The 18,052-nt window shown below is 38.9% G+C and overlaps 1 protein-coding gene across 13 annotated transcripts in view; it reads left to right on the top strand.

The window, feature by feature from the left end:
• LOC100687917 (eukaryotic translation initiation factor 1-like) overlaps window positions 1-18,052 on the top strand; it is a 140,979-nt gene that overhangs the window by 75,428 nt on the left and 47,499 nt on the right. For 12 of the 13 annotated variants that reach the window (XR_005382705.1, XR_005382704.1, XR_005382702.1 and 9 more), the window contains one exon: window positions 2,230-2,324. Coding sequence is in view for 1 of the 13 variants with exons in the window: in XM_038581943.1 (XP_038437871.1) it covers window positions 4,215-4,229 (15 nt within the window). In the remaining 12 variants the exon portion in view is untranslated. Of the gene's footprint in view, window positions 1-2,229; window positions 2,325-4,199; window positions 4,230-18,052 lie in introns of those variants that run through there. The other variant, XM_038581943.1, reaches the window with a different exon arrangement.

Genomic DNA, 18,052 nt, shown 5'->3' with positions numbered 1-18,052 from the left:
TGAGATCCTAGCTTGTAACCCATTTGAGGTGCCCCTTGGGTTAATCTAAGAGGGTAGAACTTGGTGTTTAGAGGAAAATTGGGCTTAATATTTTATACTTTCAGGGCATGTTTTCCAGTATTCTGACTTTACAAAATGGTCTGTCTCATCCTGATTGCAGTATCCTCCTAAAAGCTGCACAGTGGGAAGACTGCCTGGGCCAATGGGAAAGACTGTGAGTCAGGGGACCTGGTTCTTATCTCACTTCTGGTACTGATGAGCACTTTGGCCTTAGACAGGTTATTTTACTTTTCTGGAACTTGGCTCTCTATCAAATGATCTACAGCTTCCAGTAGTAGAGATCCCTTCTAACTCTGTCATTCTATAACTCTTTGTCTTTTGTTTTACAGTTAGAGTAAAAGAAGCACACATCTTTGGTCAAAAAGTCAAGGGCAGAGTCTAGCATATTGGTCATATCAATTCTTTGAATACGGATCTCAAATACTTTATGGCAGTAGGCATAAATCATAAATAATTCCAGGCTACTACTCCCAGATTTCTTAGAAGGATCAGAGCACTGACATTCTTTGGCAGATGAAAAAAGAAATTCAATTATCTGGAATGCAAAGAGAAAAAGAATATTCTCTCTTGTTGAAAATCTTTCTGAAGGCCAGTAGCAGTTTTTCTTGCTTTTGTTAGAAAAGAGAACACAGCAGTATTTCTTCCATTATCATGGCTCTGTTCTGCTTCAGGATTAAAATTCTGAATATATATGATCATTATACGTTCAGTATCATGTGCTCTGCCTATAGAAGATTTAAGAGATTGGCCTAAATATATACTATCTTAGGTGTACATGGAGGTATTTTTATCAATTATTATCTGTGGTCTCTGTGAGTTATTTAAAATTTATGATGACAAAAAATTTTAAATATTTTTTTGGAAGGTGGTGGTGGTTAGTGTTCCATTTCATTGAGTTCTGGTTAATTAAGACTCTGAGATGTTTAAAGAATTCATAAACATAAAACATTTGTACTGTGTCCTAAGTATCAAAGACCACAGTTGTTATTTAACAAGACAGTTGCGCTCATAAGCAAATGTTTTCAGATTCTGAGATAGAAGAAACAATGTGCCTCATCAGCCTGACCCTCCCTGTGGAGGAGCAGCTCCCCCTCTGACATAGCAACTTCTTCAATATAGGACCTTGAGGTGGTCCTGGCTTTATTCTATTTAATTAAAAGTGCACGTTTGAGCACTTCTCTCTACAGTCTTAGACCCCAATGAACTTGCATTCTGGTGTTCAGGTAGAAGACATATTCCCCACCCAGACCGTGACCAATTTCCATAGCAATGGAAGAGAAAGGGGGGAGGAGGGGGGAGTGAAAAAGATGACAAAGAAAAAAAGAAAGAGGAAAAGAGATAGAAAAAGAAGGTATGATTAGTCATGAGGAGCTTTTGCTTAATTTTAAGTTGGAGAAGAGAATTCATACCTCACAAACAAGGACGCTTCCACTCCACTTTTGGAGTAGCCAAGGTGGAGCTTTTTCTCTCATGGGAGTCATAGGCTCTAGGTGTCAACACTGTGGCATATAGTTCATCCACTGAGCTCCTTTGACTCAAGATTTTCCCGTTCGTTGTCAAAAGTATGTCCTAAAACTCTGTTACTATTACAACACTGTTTTGGTCATGCAGGGATTAGTGTCTAAAAAGAAAGTAGAGTTTAAGCATTGAGCTACTTACCTGAAATAATTCAGAGTTAAACAGATTTCTTGATGACCCTGGATGTTGGTGACTTTTTATGTATTCTTAGGTAAGAAATGAAGCTGTAGGTTTCATTCCTGGCCAAGTAAGTAACCAACCAAAGAAACCAAATCTCTCTCACTACACTCCCATCTCCATAGCTACATTCCTGTCAAATGCAAAACATTTTTTCCCCTGATATTGATCTCTTGATACAGCCATGCCCTGATTATTTCTTTGTGGCTTACTCATTTCATCAATTATCCAGATAGCTTAATGACTTCTCTTGCCTACCTGTTAGCATCTTTACCAATAATGAGAGAAGAAGGTCTCAGATAAATTTATTTGGCTATATTTTAGCACTTCCTGAATTCGTTTTAATGGAGAGAAGGTTGAAACTATGAATAAAATAAAGATCTTACATTATTCTTGCATTTCATTTGCTTATGTCAGCTCTAATTCATGTTTCTATGGGTATTTGAAAAGTTATTTTCACTTCTGTATTTTTAGATTTCAAGACCAGTTCTGTCAAATGGCAAAGACCCACCCTTGCAAGGTGGTGGTGGTGCTGTTGATGTGCTGTGCCTCTTCTGGCTTCATTCTAGGTAAATAAATCAATAATAACTCTTTTGAGCCTTTCACTTTTATTTTCACTGTGAAAAAGTTTAGGTAGAAATATATCTGTCTATCTGTATCATGCGTATTTTTGTGTGTGTGTGTGAAAAGGGTAATGGAATACAGAATGCCACACATGGGTTATTCCCACTATGAATTAGTCTCTTTTATCTGTCTCTGACCAAAACAGATGTTGGCAGCCTTTCTATTCCAGCTCTCTAAGTCAGGCTAAGACTATCAGTTCCGCTTAGGAAAGCTGTAGGGAAATGATTTAACTCTTTCAATAGACCCTTACTAGCTTTTCCCTTGGTTCCTTTTGATTATAAACTACAAACAAAATTAGAATGCATCTCTATGCAACAATAAAAGGAAAATAGCAATATTAAAAATACATCAATATGACTCTAGAGGGAAGTGAATTTTTATTCAAGGACTTTCAAGAATTCTGACACTGAAAAGACATCTTTGCTTGAGGAGGCAGCTGAATGTGTTTCCAACTTATAGTCAACGTTCATTTGCATAGAATACCAAAAGAGCCATTTTTTTTTAATTCAGAAAAAAAGAGTATCTATTAGAACGCGGCAGCATGCATCCTGTAAGGATTCTACACTTTTCTGTAAAAACTGACCATTTAGAAAAGTAATTCTGTGATTAGTGCCACAATAAAGCTCTTGTACCAGGATTCTGCAACAAAATGTAAATTAAAGGAATGTGAGAAAGGGAGACACTGCAAGGGAAAGAAAGGATCAAAGAGTGAGGAAGGAAGGGGAGATTATTAGAAAAAAAATGTTTAAGAAACACATAGTATATCAAAAATATATCAAGGAAAGAAACGGTCTTGTAAGATTTAGGGGGTGAAAACATTTTTGGTAAGTTACTAAATAAGGGCTCTAAACATTTTCCCCAATCATGCAAAGGAAAGAGGAAGAGGCAATGACTCCTTAGACTCTAAGTAGTTTCTTATTCTTGATCCCATTTAATATTCACAATTATCCTACGAAGTGGGTATTTCTGTCAGTGCTTTGTCATGCAGTACACATGCCAGGGCACCTGTGCATTAGACTCCCAGGCAATTAGTTTTGTGGAATAATGCCACTGTTGGCACACTCCCTCCCTCTTCTAACCCTTCCAGGAATATTGGAAATATAGGTAGGGAAGAGGCTCTGCCTATCTTACATGAACACTTTCAACAAAATCATTAAGGATACAAGAAGGATAACTAAAGATGCACTTAATCGCCATTTATCAATAAATGACATCTGGAAACTCAAATTCTCCCGCCAAAGTAAAAGCCCAAGATTTGTTGATGTACTTCCTACCTTCCGGGGGCTATGTTAAACGCTTCACATATATTACCTAAATTAATCCTTCAGCAGCCTACAAGGTAGGTGCTGTATTTTTTTTCTCATTTTCAGAAACTGAGGCTAAAGCAGTTGCTAGTTCTCTGATAGCACACAGCCAGTAAGTGGCAAAGACTGGTATTTTTTTATTCCAGAGCTGAAATACCTACCTAACCACTTCATTTGAAAATTCAGCTCTGTTGGGTTTTGTCCTTCATTTCTTTCACAGCCATGAAAGCCACGGAGTAGGCCCTCTGTTTCCTTTCTCCATGAACCTCATCACAGAACCTTGAGGTGGCTCTCTTCTGCCATAGCAACTGCCGCCAGCAGGCATGCCATGTGACGCAAGGAGCATCACAGAGAAGTATTTTTTGAGATGCACAGCATTTCCTGCTTTTGATGGCCTAACTGTGAATTGCTGATCACAAAAGGCCTAAAACCAGAGACATTAAACATCAGAGGCAGCCACAGATGGCAGGAGTCTACCCGTTTGCCCAGGTCACATGATGTGCATGATTTCAAAGCCCATGTGCTTTCTCTATGCCACATAAAAAAGTAAGGACTCAACCAGAGGTAGGATAAGGACTTCTGACTCCCACACCCACCCCACCTTGTTCTCTATGATATGACTAGGAAACAAAAATTGAAATATCTTTAGGTGCATGGGGAGGGAAGGAGTGAGGAGTGTTCTAGATTCTCAAGCAAGAGCTCATCATGTGCTTCTAAGAGTACAGAGGAGGTTGGGTGAATCTGTAAGGAGTTACAGCCGCATTAATCTCCATATGGTGAGTACCATGCTGGTGGCTCAGTTCTACAATGATGAGCTCTTATTACATATTCATTACACAGATTGCTTTATATTTCTTATTAGCCATTAAAATGGACAAAAGTAATGGAAATCATTGTGGGATAGCCCTTGGGTTACTTTCAGTAAAGAAATACCTTCTTAGCTGGGAAAAAAAGGGGTTAGGGGTGTGAGATTGATATGGGGAAGGCAGAACTGGAGAGACAGAGGCTAATCTATATATCTGGAGTGGAAGCTAATTAGTCACAGTGACCAGAATTTGGGTCAGGGTAGGATCAAGTTTTGTAATTTATAAAATAGATCAATTCTTTGTCCTCCTTCCATTGTACTGAAGGGTTGGGGTGTTCATTTGGTCCAACAGGTTTTGGAGCTGCTCTGGTCTTTCAGTCAGTGAGAATCTGTTTCATGAGGTGACAGTCCTGCCTACTCTCTTTTGAACAGGCCACCTGTTCAACACAGCTGTGTTGGCCCTACAGGCAGTTTGGATAACATCTGTTCTACAGAGTGCAATGACATACTTCCATGTAGTTTGGAAGTTGTCACGGAGCAAACTGTTGCACATTTGTCACTAGACTGTTCTTTCTGTGTAGTCCTCACTTATTTTCTGTGGCTGACAACAAAGAAAGTATCATGTGTCTACAGAACAGCCACTTCCTGGTGACTGTACTAAAATTCAGATTTCTTGTTGACAACTTTTTCCCCCAGAATTGCTCCATCTCCATTCCACAAAGAAGCACCCGCCCTGTTCTAGGAGCTGAGGATAGAGTAGTGAATGATCCCTGCTTTCACCAAATTTGCATTCCAGTGGAGGAGACAGACCATGAACGCAACAATATTCAAAGCAAAATAGAGGATTGTTCTAGGGGACCCTTGGAGAGCTTTAGATGGTTGGTCAGGGAAGGCTCTCTGAGGAGCTAATACTTAGGCTGAGATCAAAGAATGACAAGACAGAGCTGGACAGAAGACCTGGTAGTGCCTTGTGGGCAAAGAGAAGAACAAAGGCAAAATCCTAAGAGGAGAAGATCGTGGCAGGTTCCTGGAACAGAGGGAATGTGGATCCCGTGAATATGGTGGAGAGAGGTAGGAAATGAGATCAAAGAGGTAGACAGACCACAGATGGTTTTTATATTGGAAGCTTCTAGGAAGGAGTTTGGGTTTTGTTCTAAGTATCTGGAGAAACCCCTGGAGATATTTGAGTGCAGGAATAACATGATCTGATTAATATTTTAAGAAGGGTGCTATAGCTATTGCTGTATGGACAGGACAAGGATGGGAATAGGGGACTAGCTGGAGGTGCTTCCGGAGAGACGATGGGGGCTGGGACCAGGGCAGTAGCAGGAGGCAGATTTGAGATCAAGGATACCAGGTACATATTGAAGATACGGAGATGGGAAGAGTGGGAAAGGTCACCTTCAGAGAGGAGGTGCAGGTAAAATCCATTGTTCTGTTTTGGCCATGGTAGTCTTGAGATGCTTATTAGACGTAGAACTGAAGAGTCAAGTTGGAAGTTGCTTCTGTGTGTCTGAGGGTCAGGGCTTGAAATAGAAATTTGGATTGCTTTACAAATTTGAGGCTACCTCAGTTACAGTAAAAATGAAAACATTTTAAAATCTAGACAGATCCTAGAACGTAAAAACTTAGGAAAAGGAGAGGAGAATTGTTACTTTATTTTCCCTGAAGTTATCTCATGAACACACAATGATGATGTACACGATGAGGTACAGATAATCTGTACTATATAAGCACCAGTTATAAAAATTACCAAGGCCTAATACCTAAGCCCAAAGAACTCCCAGCCCAGTGGGCAATATACACACACGGACAGACACTTATTTATGAGTTACTTCTTTACCCTGTTCTGAAACAGAAGATTTTTTACTAGGTGTGCATGCCATTTTCTTGGGTATTAAATGAGGAAGAGATCCCGTGTCTAATCCTCAGGTCACGAGAGGCAGCCCTGGAGGTCAGTGGGATGACATGCTGGAGGCAGACCTCTCTTGAATGCTAGCGTGGTGTGTGATGAACAGGGGAAAAGGATGTCTGTACAAGGGCACAAAGGAGCCCGCTAAGAGATCACAAACCTTTGCCTTGGGGCTGAGAGAAGGCTTCATAGCAGAGCTGAGAGAAAACTTCACTGTGACATTTGAGATGCTTTTTAAATGATGAGCAGGCATTTGCCAGGGGGCTTGGGAGGAGGGGGAAGGCTGTTTCTACCAAAGGAGTTGTCTAGAATGAAGGTGTGTCCTGGAGAAAGACAGCCCAAAACACTTTTTTTTTTTTCATCTTTGAAACACACTGCCCACCTGGACACACAGATCCAGGCAATCTTTGCTAGATTAGTCGAGTTGTTCTTTTACCTTAGGAATCTGCCAATGCCAGTCTCCCAATGTTTCATACATGCATTAAAAATCCTGGATCATTGTATTTACCTAACTTGTGGTGACTTGAAACACATTTTCATTTAAAGCTTAACTGGAGGTGTTCTCCCCTATACACTCCCATCTCCTATCCTAGATAGAATTAACAAAAACTGCGCATAAGTGGATTATTGCAGCATAACTATAACCTATTTCCTTTTATGTAAAAAAAAAAATCCAAAATGATAATTATCGGTAATTACCAAGAGTGTAAACCTCAGCCTAAAGTGAGTTCATCTGGGAGTCACATACTTCAGATTCAGTGCCTAGTTTTTAAACAGATTGGTGTTCACACTTTTTCACCAGTGCATTTGTGACAAAATGTGTTTTAGTCACTTCCTGGCTTTAGTTTGTAGTTGCTGTCTCTCCCCGTTACCCCCATCAATGCCAATTTCTTCCTTTTCATTTTAATGACTCAACACAGATGTTGAACTGAAGACTAAGAAAGAGATGACCCAAAATGGACTTTCTTACTATTGGTAGTAAAATGTTTGCAAACCACTGCCCTGTTTATGTCACTTAGGCTGCCCCAGGATTCCTGTAGTTCTCCTGGGAATTGCAATGGAGCAACAAAATCACAGCCAACAAATAGCTTAGTTTGTAGAAAGGCACCAGTCTTAGTCTAATTAGTCTCTAGAATTCTATTGGTACACGGCGGACTGAATAGTAGTGGTTTCTTGGAGGCAGCAAAGAATTAATTTCTCTTCCCCTTCCCAGGTGAACAGAAGATGAAAGTGGATTTTTTGCTGCCAACTTTAAGCATGACTCCAGACCATATTTTTTTTTTTACACAAAAAAGCATTTGCTGATTTTATAGATGACTTTCCTTTGCATCGGTTATGCAAACTTTCTGATTTCTCCAGCTGTTACATGGGGATCATATCTCCTTCACAGAGTTGTGAAGATTATAAAAGAGCATCCATAGAGAGCCTAGCAGAGAGCCTGGTAGATTCTGAGTGTATGGTGCATTGTAATTATTTCCTTTTACCTAGAAGCCTTAGTAGGGCTGTTTTTATATGATCCTCCTGATTCCAAACATTTTCTAAGTTAAATAATTCATTTCAGCTATCAGCAAACGCCTATATCAGGGTCACCATTGACCACTCGATCATTTCCTTCAGCAATCTGAATGACAAGCCCCAGTGACGTTGTCTTGGAGTGGCACTCAGGTGCTTACCTTGCTGTTTAAGTGGCCCGATTGAGTTTGGTAGACACACAAGGTTCAAATTTATGCTATGTTTGACAAGCTGGTAAATTCTTAGGAGTCCCACAAAGTTCGAGGGCAAGATTTTGATGAATGTCCCAAATGGACATGTTTTGGCAGCTCCCCAGGCTTCCTACGGTTATCCATTTTGTCTGCAAATTGTCATAGGAGTTAACCAACCAGAAATAAGAATTTATCTCTTTATTGCTTTTAAAAGTAAATATGTTTTTAAAAATAATTCACCGGAGATGTGCCTTATACTCATAGAAGATCCAAAAGCTGGACCTTGGGTGGGGTGATCATACATTTTAATTTGCCCAGGACAGATTCACTTTATGCCTGTTATCCAACTGTAATTATTAATAGCACCCTCTTTTACTCTTCAAAGTTGTCCGAATTTTGACAGTACGGTGAACTGACCTAGTACAAGACTAGCTATGTGGTCTCTTGAGAACTGCAGCCTTGCAGCAGAATTACAAACGATTACATGGCATAGCCCCTTGAGGTTGCTCCCCCAATGGTCTACTATGAATAGCTGAATCTGCAAATGTCAAGGATCTCCAGGATTTAAACTCCCACTGAGCCACATCTGTCTACCACTAAGCGGCTCCTCCTCAAGGGGGATGGTGCAGTCTTTCAGCAGGCAGACTCCCACTTGGTTCAGAAGATTTCACCAGTGTTTGAGGTTACTTCCTATCACCAAGTTTTTATGGCAATAGAACCCAGCCTGAGTAGTTCTTTTTTTCTGCTCTTAAGCTGTATTGTTCCTCGAGTGTGCTTCTTAAAACAATGAATATGTAACTCATTAAATGCCTTTAAGAAAAGGGAGATGTCAGGACCTAATTTTATTGACTGACATGGACAGCAGAGACACACAGAGCCTGCTCACATGCTTTGTAAAGTCTGGATTCAGAGACACTTTTTCACTCCCTCCTGCCATAGGGAGAGACGCCATCACACATGTTTATTGACTGGTAGATAGCAAAGATCTGTTGGCCATATGCGTGTGAGTCAAACAACATAGACCTTGACAGGAGATGTTCTTGTAGCTGCATTTAGGAAAAATTTCTCTATCCAGAGCTGCTGTGATCACATTGTTGATACCAAACCAGCTGGCTGTGAAGAACTCAATGGGTCATCTTGTATACACTTTACCCTCTAGGAAGGACAATGTTCACACCATCTCAGAAAGGCTGTCTCAAACAACAAAAATAGGTCACCCCTATAGGATAAAGCTCCCACTCCCTCATAGTGACACATTTTGTTCGATTCAACTTCTTACCTCAAATTCATGCACTTTAATTGCATCTCCAAACTTTTTTTTAATGCTATGCTCACCACAAGTGTAGCTACCATCTGTCACCATACAACACTATTATTTCAAGAACAATCCTCCAATTTGTTAATCTTGATGGAAATAGAGCAAGCGCTTATGGTTAACATAATTAGCATTACACTAACGAAACAACAATAGCAAACACGTAGCACTAACCATGTGCCAGGCACCTGTTCAAACATTTTACATATAGTAACAAATATAATCCTCACAAAAATTTAATGAGGTGGGCACTTTTATTATTGTTATTTTACAGGCAAGGGGATTGAGGCTAAGTCTGGCTTCAGAGTCTATGTGCTTACACCGTTTGTTGCCCTGCCTCTCATATACTGGTGGTGTTCTAGAAAGCGATCAGGGAATTGCAGCAAGAAACATCTATTAAGTTCAGAGTTGCTCCATTCGTATGCATGTGACTGATGGATCCTTGTCATGTGCCTGTCAATAACTATCCCAATCCCTTAGGAAGAGAGTCATATCCCTGTCCTCACAAACTTCTTTTAAGACACAAATGTTCTTTAAAAAAAAAAAAAAAAAAAGACACAAATGATCTAAGTTCTTTTACTTCTTTCATTGTGGGGACTGTTTCCCAAACATTTAATCATTTTGGCTGTCCTCTCCCAGTGCTCCAGAACATGCTTTACCTGGCACCTTCAGCCCTGTCCCACTTCAGCCTTGCTGGATGCATAAAGAAAGAGTTTTTGTATGGTTTAGGGATAAACAGGAGAAGCAAAACAGACTGTCTGAATCCCCCAAACCACAGCTCATGTAAGCAGGAGAGTAAGGCACCCATGATCCCCTGATTCCTTTCTATGACCAATGGAAGAGAGGTCATTTGGTTTTCTATGAAGAGGGGTCCATACTGTCACAATTTTAATCCTAGTTAAAAATCTTCCTTGGTCACCCAGAAAACTATGCTGGTGGGACACATGAATACATGTACCTTAAGCGAATAAACAGATAAAGGAGAAACCACGCCATGCTTCCAGCCAGCTGTCACACTATTTTGAAACCTCTCCCGCCTTTAGTAAATGTTGTAAGATAATTGAAGGTTATATTTTTTTCTTGTTTCTTGTGGTATTGTGGTCTTCTTTCTTAAAGGATAGTCATCCTTTCAAGTGAGATCCAACAACTTTCCTCAAAGGTTGGAAGTAAAACAGCTCAAACTACTTTGAAATGATATTTAATATCAGGTAGTCAGGGTTTAGGAATATGAAGGTGTTTGTATTTGCAGGTTACTTGCTTGATTACATTATTTGATTTTGTGAAAATTCCATGTCCATTCAGAAGATATTTTAAATAGCCAGCACACAGACTACACACAATAGTTGCCCCCACAATGTTAGTTTCTCATTGTACTGTAGTATGTTAAGTTATGCTTCAGCATGGTTTAAAAATGCCATGTGGTATCTTCAATTTCACACTTCATGTTTGGTCTAGGTTGTCATATGTGATATAAACATGAACAAATGACAGCTTTCACATCAGTATGAAGTGACTATATTTGAAGACCAACATTTCTTTTAAAATTTTTTTTATTTAAATTCAGTTTACCAACGTATAGTATAATACCCAGTGCTCACCCCATCAAGTGCCCTCCTTAGTGCCTGTCACCCAGTTACCCCATCTCCCCACCCACCTCCCCTTCCACATTCCTTTGTTTGTTTCCCAGAGTTAGGAGTCTCTCATGGTTTGTGAAGACCAACATTTCTTAAGGTGAGATATGTGTCATTTTACTGGTTCGTGTGTCAGTATATCAGGTAGTATACAGTGAACTTTGAAAAACACTTTACTAGCTATATATTTACTTAAGTATTAGAAGAACCATTTCTAACATACAAACATATCATTTTGTGGGTATTATCCCTTAAGACAATACTAAATACAAAGGGAGTAGACCCGAAGGAAAAATTTAGAGCAAATATGCTTATTGTCCAATAAGGGAAGAATTTTGAGGGAAGGTCATGGATATATAAAGTTTGGGACCTACTCATAATGGATATCTTGGGATCCCAGGGCTCTGTTTTCCTTGATCGACTGATGGTTGCAGATATGTGCTAAGAATTTTCTGGCTCCTAGTCCAATATCTCCTAGATTTGTCTTTAAGTCTCAAAGTTTTCTGTCCATTCCTGACTCTAGATCTTGCTCTCCCCTACCTTTGGACTGGCTTTTCCAATCCTCTGCTCTTCATCTTCAAGGCCCATTTCAGGTAACATTCTTCTGCGAAGCCTTTCCCACCCATGCAGTCACATAGCATTTGCTTTTTTTGTTACACTCTCTCCTGGCCTCCAGTACAATGCTGCTTTTAGCTTGCTAACCTATGCGATATGCTGGGTGTTGAGTAGCCTCGGTTTCTACTGGATAATCAGTCCAGAGGAGGGCAAAGGGAAAACCAATTCAAGCAAATCACAGATCAAAGTAGGCTCAGAATTTATTAGTTCTGCTCATAAATATTCTTCTAAGTTGACCTGCAATCCATCAGGCTAGTCCAAGAAAGCTCACATTCTCTCATATTATAAATTACATCATCAATCATCTAGGAACAATAGTGTTCATTTTTAGGTAGCTTGCTTCTTCATTAGTCAAAATACTGATTTTATTGATTTATTATTATTCTGGATTCTGGATTTCAACCAAATTGCAAAGTCAAAGATATGTGTATATTAAATTTTGATGTTTTGCCAAATTGTCCTCGAGAAAAGTTTCATAATTTATCTCTTACCACACACTTGCTGACATGCTTGCTTTAATTTTAAATGTATAGGTCAAAAAAGAACACTTCATTGTTGTATTAATTTGCATTATTAAAATTATGAGTGATGTTTATATTTTAAAATTATGAGTGATGTATATAAAATTATGAGATTTTCATGTTTGTCCTTTGCTTTTCTTTTTTGCCTTTCTTCTTTCTTTTCTCCTTTCTCTTTCCTCCTCCCTTTTTCTATCTCTTTTTCTTTTTCCTTTCCTTCCTTCCTTCTTTCTCTCTACTGATTTATAAGAGATCTTTTTGTATAAGCAATATATGTTACAAAAGTTTTATTCAAGCTTATCTTTTTATTTTCTTTGTGGTATTTTTTCCTACAGAAGTTTTAAATTTTAAGACAAATTCAATAGATCAATCTTTCCTTTTATGGTTTCTGAGTTTTAGTTTCCATAAAAATAACTTCCCTGCAGAATTTTCTAAAAATCCACCCATTTTAACATTCAGATTTCTACTTTTCAAAAGGATTCTATATTTGTTCCATCTGTTAAATGATAAGTGGAACAAGCCACACACACACCTTCAGGAAGCCAGGAATGATCCTGTCTCTGGCCTCCCTTGGTGGCCTCATGCTTCCCTTGCTCCTGTCATTCTGTGCACTGCTTGACTTTGGCTTCAGCTCCTGATCCCTAAGTCAGGCCTTATTGGTTTGGATGGCCTCTTGGAACCCGCTTACTGGGGCTACAGACCTCAGTCTGGTACATTATTGAGTGAATGCATCAAAGGGCCTACATTAAATAGAACAGCACCTGGGAGAAAGGAAGAGTTACATAATTGTTAAGTATTTTTATTTCCAAGTGTTGACTTAAAATTGCCTTTTTCATAGTTCAAAATGGTTAAATAGTTGAGGTTGCTGACAGGACAAAATCAATTTCTAAAATTCCAGCAGGATACTGTAAACAAACTAGAAAATATATATTTAGCCATACTCTATTTTGCAATATTTGAAAAAGTTGAATTAGAAACAGCTCCTTTCAAAATAACTGCCATGGTCTATTTGGGATGTGGGATGCTTGAAGTTTGAACTGAGATTGTTTGGGAGGAAACATAATAAGAAGCTTTGCTAGAGGTGCCTTCAGTATGTTCTCAATGGCTCTCCCATTGAGCTTCCGTGCCAGCCTATGCTCTCTTCCTTTCTTGCCAAATGCCTACCATGTACGCTCATAAACAGTTGTATTTGTTCTTATGAATTTTTTTGCATTTATCACAAAACAAATCAAGTTATTTTTGCATTTATCACAAAACAAATCAAGTTATTGATAAACCATTGTAGATACATGTTTTATTTCCCATTAATTTTGGTTCTTTTTGCCAAAAAGTATACCAGTTTTGTCAGATAGAGAGGGATCTTAGGCTTTTCAAACAAATCTGGAGATATCATAATAAGCCACCAACTAGTAGTGCCTCTGTTTGTTTTCATGATTCTTAAGATCAAATCATAAGAAATGAGAATCATTTTATGAAGAGTTCACTCACATCATGTTGAAAAATACAGGGTATTCAACATGAAAAAATACACTGTATTTTTTCACTGAATATTTTTTCACTGAATAGCTAATAGCATCCACTATAGAGAAATTGATGTACTTAATTTGTATATTTTATGGCATATTTTAAATTTACAGTCTCTTGCCATATCCTCAAATGAAATGGAAAAAAACTGGACTCTATCATCTGAGATCATTTTTCATAGAATTGGAATATTTATGTATTCAGTCTTGTCAACTGCTGTGCTGGAGCTAAATGGCACCAACTCAGGAGCGATGAATATGTGCATCAGAATCTTCCCGACTCTGTTTTTAGTGACCTCATGTTGATAGCTTGAAATTGGCCTTTATGGGAATATTTACACCATGGAAACTGGCAAATACTATACATCAAGGCTTTATTTTCCTAGAGCCATTTTGCTAGTACACCATGGGTTTCCATCTTACATCTTACAAAGGAAGGTGATTAACAGGCCATTAGTTGAATAATTTACTTTCTGAGTTGATGTAACTGTATATCTAAGGGATTATGTAACTAAAAGTCAACAGTTTGGCTTTAAATTATAGAATGAGTTCCTAGTTCTTGACTTAGCAAGTGTGACTTAGCAATAAACAAAATTTTAACTAGAAAAGGCTGTAAAAGTTTTGTAGGCCTGGCTCCTCTCCTTGCCTGTCGCTATCCTGTAGATAGCTGTCACTTTAGTCTATCCTGAAACTCCTCCCTCTTTTCTGATAAGAGCATCCTGATTTTCCTTTGGCAACTCGGTCCACATGGTTTAGGAGGGAGGGATTGTTGACTCCATGCCCACCTTCCTCTCCTACTTTAAGGATGTGCACATAACCCAGATGTGACCAAAGGGAGTGCTACATGCTATGACCACCAAGAATTGTGCAAGGGTGAGTACATGACTTAGTTCTGGCTAGTGGGATTGCTGCCTTTCCAATGTCATAACTATAGGTTCAGAAGAGGTACTTGATAGGAGCTAGAGTGATTTCCAGCAATAGCTGGTGTTATCAAGAAAGAAGAAACTCCTTCCACTCCTGTTGCTTAGTTGATGTAGTGTAAGACTGAAACCATAGGTTGCCATTTTTGCCACAATCTGAGGAATAACCTGCCTCAGTATGAAGCCAACACAGAGGCAGGCAGAACTGAGTGATAAAAGATTCCTGATGATATCATTTGAGCTTCAGGACCCATCTGTGCTGAATCTAGAATTATATTGAACCAATTAATTTCCTTTTTGTTTAAGTCATCTAAATTAAATTAGTTTTTTGTTGCTTGCAATTGAGAGCTCTCACTTATTTATTTATTTTTAAAGATTTTATTTATTTATTCATAAGAGACACACACAGAGAGAGGACGAGACATAGGCAGAGGGAGAAGCAGGCTCCATGCAGGGAGCTCGATACAGGACTCGATCCCGGGACTCCAGGATCATGCCCTAGGCCAACGCTCAACCACTGTGCCACCCAGGCATCCCAGTTCTCACTAATTTAAGTCCTTTCTATAATAACTCTGATGTACTTAGCTGCTGTACTCAGCAGCTGACTTGAGTACATCTAGAAATAAGGGTCTCACTATTTTATGAAGAAGTTCATTTCCTTTTTGAGGATTCTGGATATTAGAAAATTCTACATTGATCCCAAATTTCTCTCTTTTCACTGGTCCTCTATTATCAAGGGCAATATTTCTAAGTGTACATCTTTATCTGCCCTCTTCCCTTCAAAAACTTTGAGTTAATTATCACGCTGCTGCCAAATCTTCTCCAACTAAATAGACTTAGTCTCCTTAAAGATCCTGCATGATTCTCATCACCCTAGTCACACTCTTATGGATGTACAACAGTTGGTCAGCATCTTTTTAAAAACATGGCATATTTATAGACATGATATTTGTCACATGGTTGAACAGAGTAGAGAGTGACTGTTATACTGTTTTCCCTGGAGGACTGACAGTGACATGCCTAAGGGGGAGAAGTCTACTGTTAAGATTTGGCTTCCATTTGTTTTTTTGTTTTGTTTGTTTGTTTGTTTGTTTGTTTTTACTTATTCTTCTCTTTCTGTTATTTCACTCCTTCAGGGTTTTTCTCTCTCTACCGAGGGGTCTTCTCACCCTTTACCTCTCCTCTATCTCATCACTGCTGCCTCCGCCCCCTAGCTGATCCTTGTTAAGCAAAAAGTAAGGAAGAAGTTTGACTCATATATTCAGTCCAAGTGCAAAATAAATAATAAGTTTCATGTGCCCCCTTTCTTCAGAAGTATATGTTTTTCTTTCTATGGACAAAGCCTTGTTTGAGTCAAAGAACAAACGTTCCAATGGTCTTGCTGTTGTTGTGCCATATTGAGAAGGTGCTTTTTTGAAATTATATCATGTTTCAGGCCCCCTTTGCTCACACAGCTCTTTGCTAGCCTTCAATCTCCAAGGTCCTGTTTCGACAACCTGCTCCCACTGCCCACTCTCATATTTACAGCCTGCTCTTCTGAGCTTGGTGATGTCCAGCTGTGTTTTTACCTTCTTATTCTTCATGAAGCAAAATACTTCTTGTTCTCAATGGAAGACAGATTAGACAAAAGCAAAACAAATATTTCTCCTGTGAAAAGCACAGAGTTCCTTCTGTCACTGGGACAGAGATGACCTCAATGTCCTGGATGGTATCCAAGATAAGAATAAGGGTTACATATTTTACACATTGCAGTCATTTTGAGATCATGTCCTTTGGTCATTTTTAACCACAGTCCAACTCTATAGGTTTGATTGGGCAACTGGTCTATCTGATACTATCATTTAAATGACTAAAAATAGCAAACCAATGTCTTTATTTTCATTTCAGACATACATGTTCTATCTGGTTTTAGCATTCTTTTGATATTGCTAATAAAGGATTTGTGTGTATGTGTGTGTGGTGGTTGTGTTCTGGAGACTATCCCAATTCCTGGCTCTCAAGAGATCTTTTTGCAATTGTTTATAAAAAATTAGTATGTAAGGGTGCCTGAGTAGCTTAGTCAGTTGGGCATCTGCCTTCGGCTCAGGTTGTGATCCCAGGGTTGTGGGATGGAGCCCCACATGGGGTTCCCTGCTGAGCAGGGAGCTTATTTCTCCCTCTCCTCCCCACTCGTGCTCTCTTTCACTATCTCTGTCACTATCTCTCTCTCTTTCTTTCAAATAAAATCTTAATTTAAAAAAAAATTTGTATGTAAATATAAATATTCAAAGCAATATCACAAAGCTACTTAAAACTCATCCTCAAAATTTCAGTTCTTTAAGTTTAATGGAGTTTTTCTATAAAACTTATTTATGGAGGAAAATTTATGATAATGTGGGCCCATCTCATACTAAATCCTGGGATATTCAATTCTCAAAAGTAGCAGAAAGGCCTCTTTATAATATTGCTTTTCCCGACGTCCGTGTGTTTTGGAAGTAGACCACCAGGCCAGCATTATAGTGATATCCCTGTGTACACACACATTGAATTCCTCAAGCAATGGACGATTTTCACAAAGGTGACTTCTCCTCAAAAATTGAAAATTAATTTTTCTTTTGGTCAGTTTTCGTGTTAAGAATCTTTTCCAAATCACTTCCCAGTCTCTCTCCATGAAACCACCACTGGCTAATGGAAACCTAGGGTACTTGTTGGAGGGGGATACAATGATAAGTCCCTTAGTCTATTTTCTTCTTTCAATAAACAGGTCTTTTCTAAGGGAACTGGTGGTGGTTTGATGCTTGGCAGGTATTCTCCTCAAAAACGTGTCTTACGAGAGCAAGCGGTTCTTCTGAGTAGAATGAGCACCTTTCAGAGCTCTTTCTGTTTGTTTAGTTTCTTGATTATATGAAGTACATTAAAACCAGTCCAAGGCCCATTAACATAATTTTCATGCATGTTAGTTCTGGCAAAACACACTAGGCAGGAACTGTATGATAAATGAGATAAATAATTTTGATGGAGCAGTGAAATAAAATAAACTTTTGCCATATAAGAAAACAAACCATGACTAGTAGTGTGTATGGGGATCAGTTTGTATTAGGGTGGCATTTTGAGGGTGGCCTCTCATCCTTAGAATGTTCTGGGGAGAAAGAGACCCTGTCTAATTCCAACAAGGTCTAGTTGTAGCTTTAAAATAAAATATTATGTCCTTTATTTAGGATTTCATTATCCAGGCTATGGATTATGTGAGGGTCCCTGCTACTTCCTCTTCTTGGTTGCCTTTTAGCACAGACAGAAGAAGTAAAATACGTGTAAGTTCATCTTGAGACTTATTAACACCTTAGAGGAATGCTATTCTCCTCTAAAAGAAACCAGGATTTAGCTGATCCCAAGTCTGGGGCAGGAGACACATAAGATGAGCCTGGAAGAACTTGTAATATCAGATAGC

This window comes from Canis lupus, chromosome 32 (genome assembly GCF_011100685.1).
Source record: "Canis lupus familiaris isolate Mischka breed German Shepherd chromosome 32, alternate assembly UU_Cfam_GSD_1.0, whole genome shotgun sequence".
Lineage (NCBI taxonomy): Eukaryota > Metazoa > Chordata > Mammalia > Carnivora > Canidae > Canis > Canis lupus.
The sequence above is the reverse complement of the archived record's forward strand: the minus strand, read 5'-3'. Positions and strand labels throughout refer to the sequence as shown.